The sequence below is a fragment of the Meleagris gallopavo genome, unplaced genomic scaffold, assembly GCF_000146605.3.
Source record: "Meleagris gallopavo isolate NT-WF06-2002-E0010 breed Aviagen turkey brand Nicholas breeding stock unplaced genomic scaffold, Turkey_5.1 ChrUn_random_7180001869617, whole genome shotgun sequence".
NCBI lineage: Eukaryota > Metazoa > Chordata > Aves > Galliformes > Phasianidae > Meleagris > Meleagris gallopavo.
This window is the reverse complement of record NW_011134588.1, coordinates 27,845-29,376: the sequence shown is the minus strand read 5'-3', so window position 1 is coordinate 29,376 and position 1,532 is coordinate 27,845. Positions and strand designations below refer to the sequence as shown.

The window sequence follows — 1,532 nt, the reverse complement described above, 5'->3', positions numbered from 1 at the left end:
GGGGAGGGAAATGCGGAGATGGGGTGTTGTTGCCACCTCAGCGCTCCAAATCGTGCCGCCCCCCTCAGATGTCCCCTCTTGGCTGAAGAGTCTGAGGCTCCACAAGTACGCGGCCCTCTTCTCCCAGATGACGTACGAGGAGATGATGACGCTGACAGAGCACCACCTGGAGTCGCAGGTGAGCCGTGCTGCCCTGCGTCCTCTCCCCCCCTTCGCCCAATCTCCATTCCCCCAAGCCTGGGACATGCCTCACCTTCCCTGCTGGTCCCTCCTTGTCGCTGCAGAACGTCACCAAGGGCGCACGGCACAAGATTGCCCTCAGCATCCAGAAGCTGCGGGAGCGGCAGAGCGTTCTCAAAGCGCTGGAGAAGGTGAGCGGGGCGGCCTCGTGCCCCCCGTGCCCCTCACTGATGGCTCCTGTTTGCTCCAGGTTTTCCTCACCCTCTGTGTCCCCAGTCGTGGCACTGGATGTACCTGCTCTCGCCCACATCACGTAGCTGGGGAGGGAGAGAAGTTGTCCCTGATGATCTCAGATCCTTTTTGCCCTTTTTTCCAGGTCTATTTGGTTGCTTCGTGCCCCTCCCTGTGACAATTGTTTGCCTCCTTGTCCCCGCAGGACATCTTGGAAGGTGGGAACCTGTGGACAGCATTGCAGGAGCTGCAGCAGATCATGGTGACCCCCATCAAGGCCTTCAGGCCCCCGCCTGCCCCCCCTGCTAACGGAGCACACGATGGGGCTCCCCCAGGGGCTGCCGATGCCTTTGCCCCCACCCAGCTGCCGACACTGAGGCCCCTGCAGCCCCCGTCCCCGACGGAGACATCCCAGGGCAGTTCACTCGTGTCATGGGCAAAGGTGGGGACCCCAGTTCTACGAGGTGGGCTGCTGTGGGGGGGAGGGAGCACCGTGCCCACTGACACGTCCTCCCCCCTGCCTCCCAGTCTGTACCCAGCTGCTGGTGTCACGGCCAGATGAGGAGAACATCACGAGTTACCTCCAGCTCCTTGAGAAGTGCCTGAGCCATGAGGTAGGATTGAGCTGGGGGGGTCTGGGAGGGACACGGGATCTTGCATTGCGTCCCACCCGCCTCGTGGCCTCCCCTGCACCCACAGGCGTTCACAGAGACGCAGAAGAAGAGGCTCTTGTCTTGGAAGCAGCAGGTTCTGAAGCTGCTCCGCGCCTTCCCCAAGAAGGTGCCACTTGATGGCCAGGGCTACCGGCCTCCCAAAGGGTAGGAGAGCTTGTGGGGGGCCTCCATTCTGCATGGACTTCACCCCAACGCCCGCTTTGTTCCCCTTGGTGCCTTTTTCACCCAACCTGGGATCTCCAACTCCTGAATTTTCCCTTACTTGGATCCCCTTGGGAGCCTGGGACTCCCCACCTAGAGGTTCCTCTTTGTCCCCTGTGCTCCCTCTGCCCCTGGGTGGGGGTTCTCAAGCCTCTCCTCTGCCCTTTTCTGTCCTGTAGATGCCCCGTTTTCCACCTGAAGGCTTTAAAGACCCCCCCCTGGGTGAAGTCTGGGTTATCCCCGTGC

The 1,532-nt window shown here is 61.6% G+C and overlaps 1 protein-coding gene across 1 annotated transcript; it reads left to right on the top strand.

Annotated features, from left to right (window-relative positions):
* Window positions 1–6: 6 nt before the first annotated feature.
* On the top strand, window positions 7–1,489 carry SAMD4B (sterile alpha motif domain containing 4B). The gene is made up of 5 exons (XM_010727078.3): window positions 7–178; window positions 285–371; window positions 617–853; window positions 940–1,025; window positions 1,111–1,489. The coding sequence occupies exons 1-4, from the start codon at window positions 11–13 to the stop codon at window positions 1,015–1,017; spliced, it is 570 nt and encodes a 189-aa protein (XP_010725380.1). The 5' UTR covers window positions 7–10; the 3' UTR covers window positions 1,018–1,025; window positions 1,111–1,489.
* Window positions 1,490–1,532: the final 43 nt, after the last annotated feature.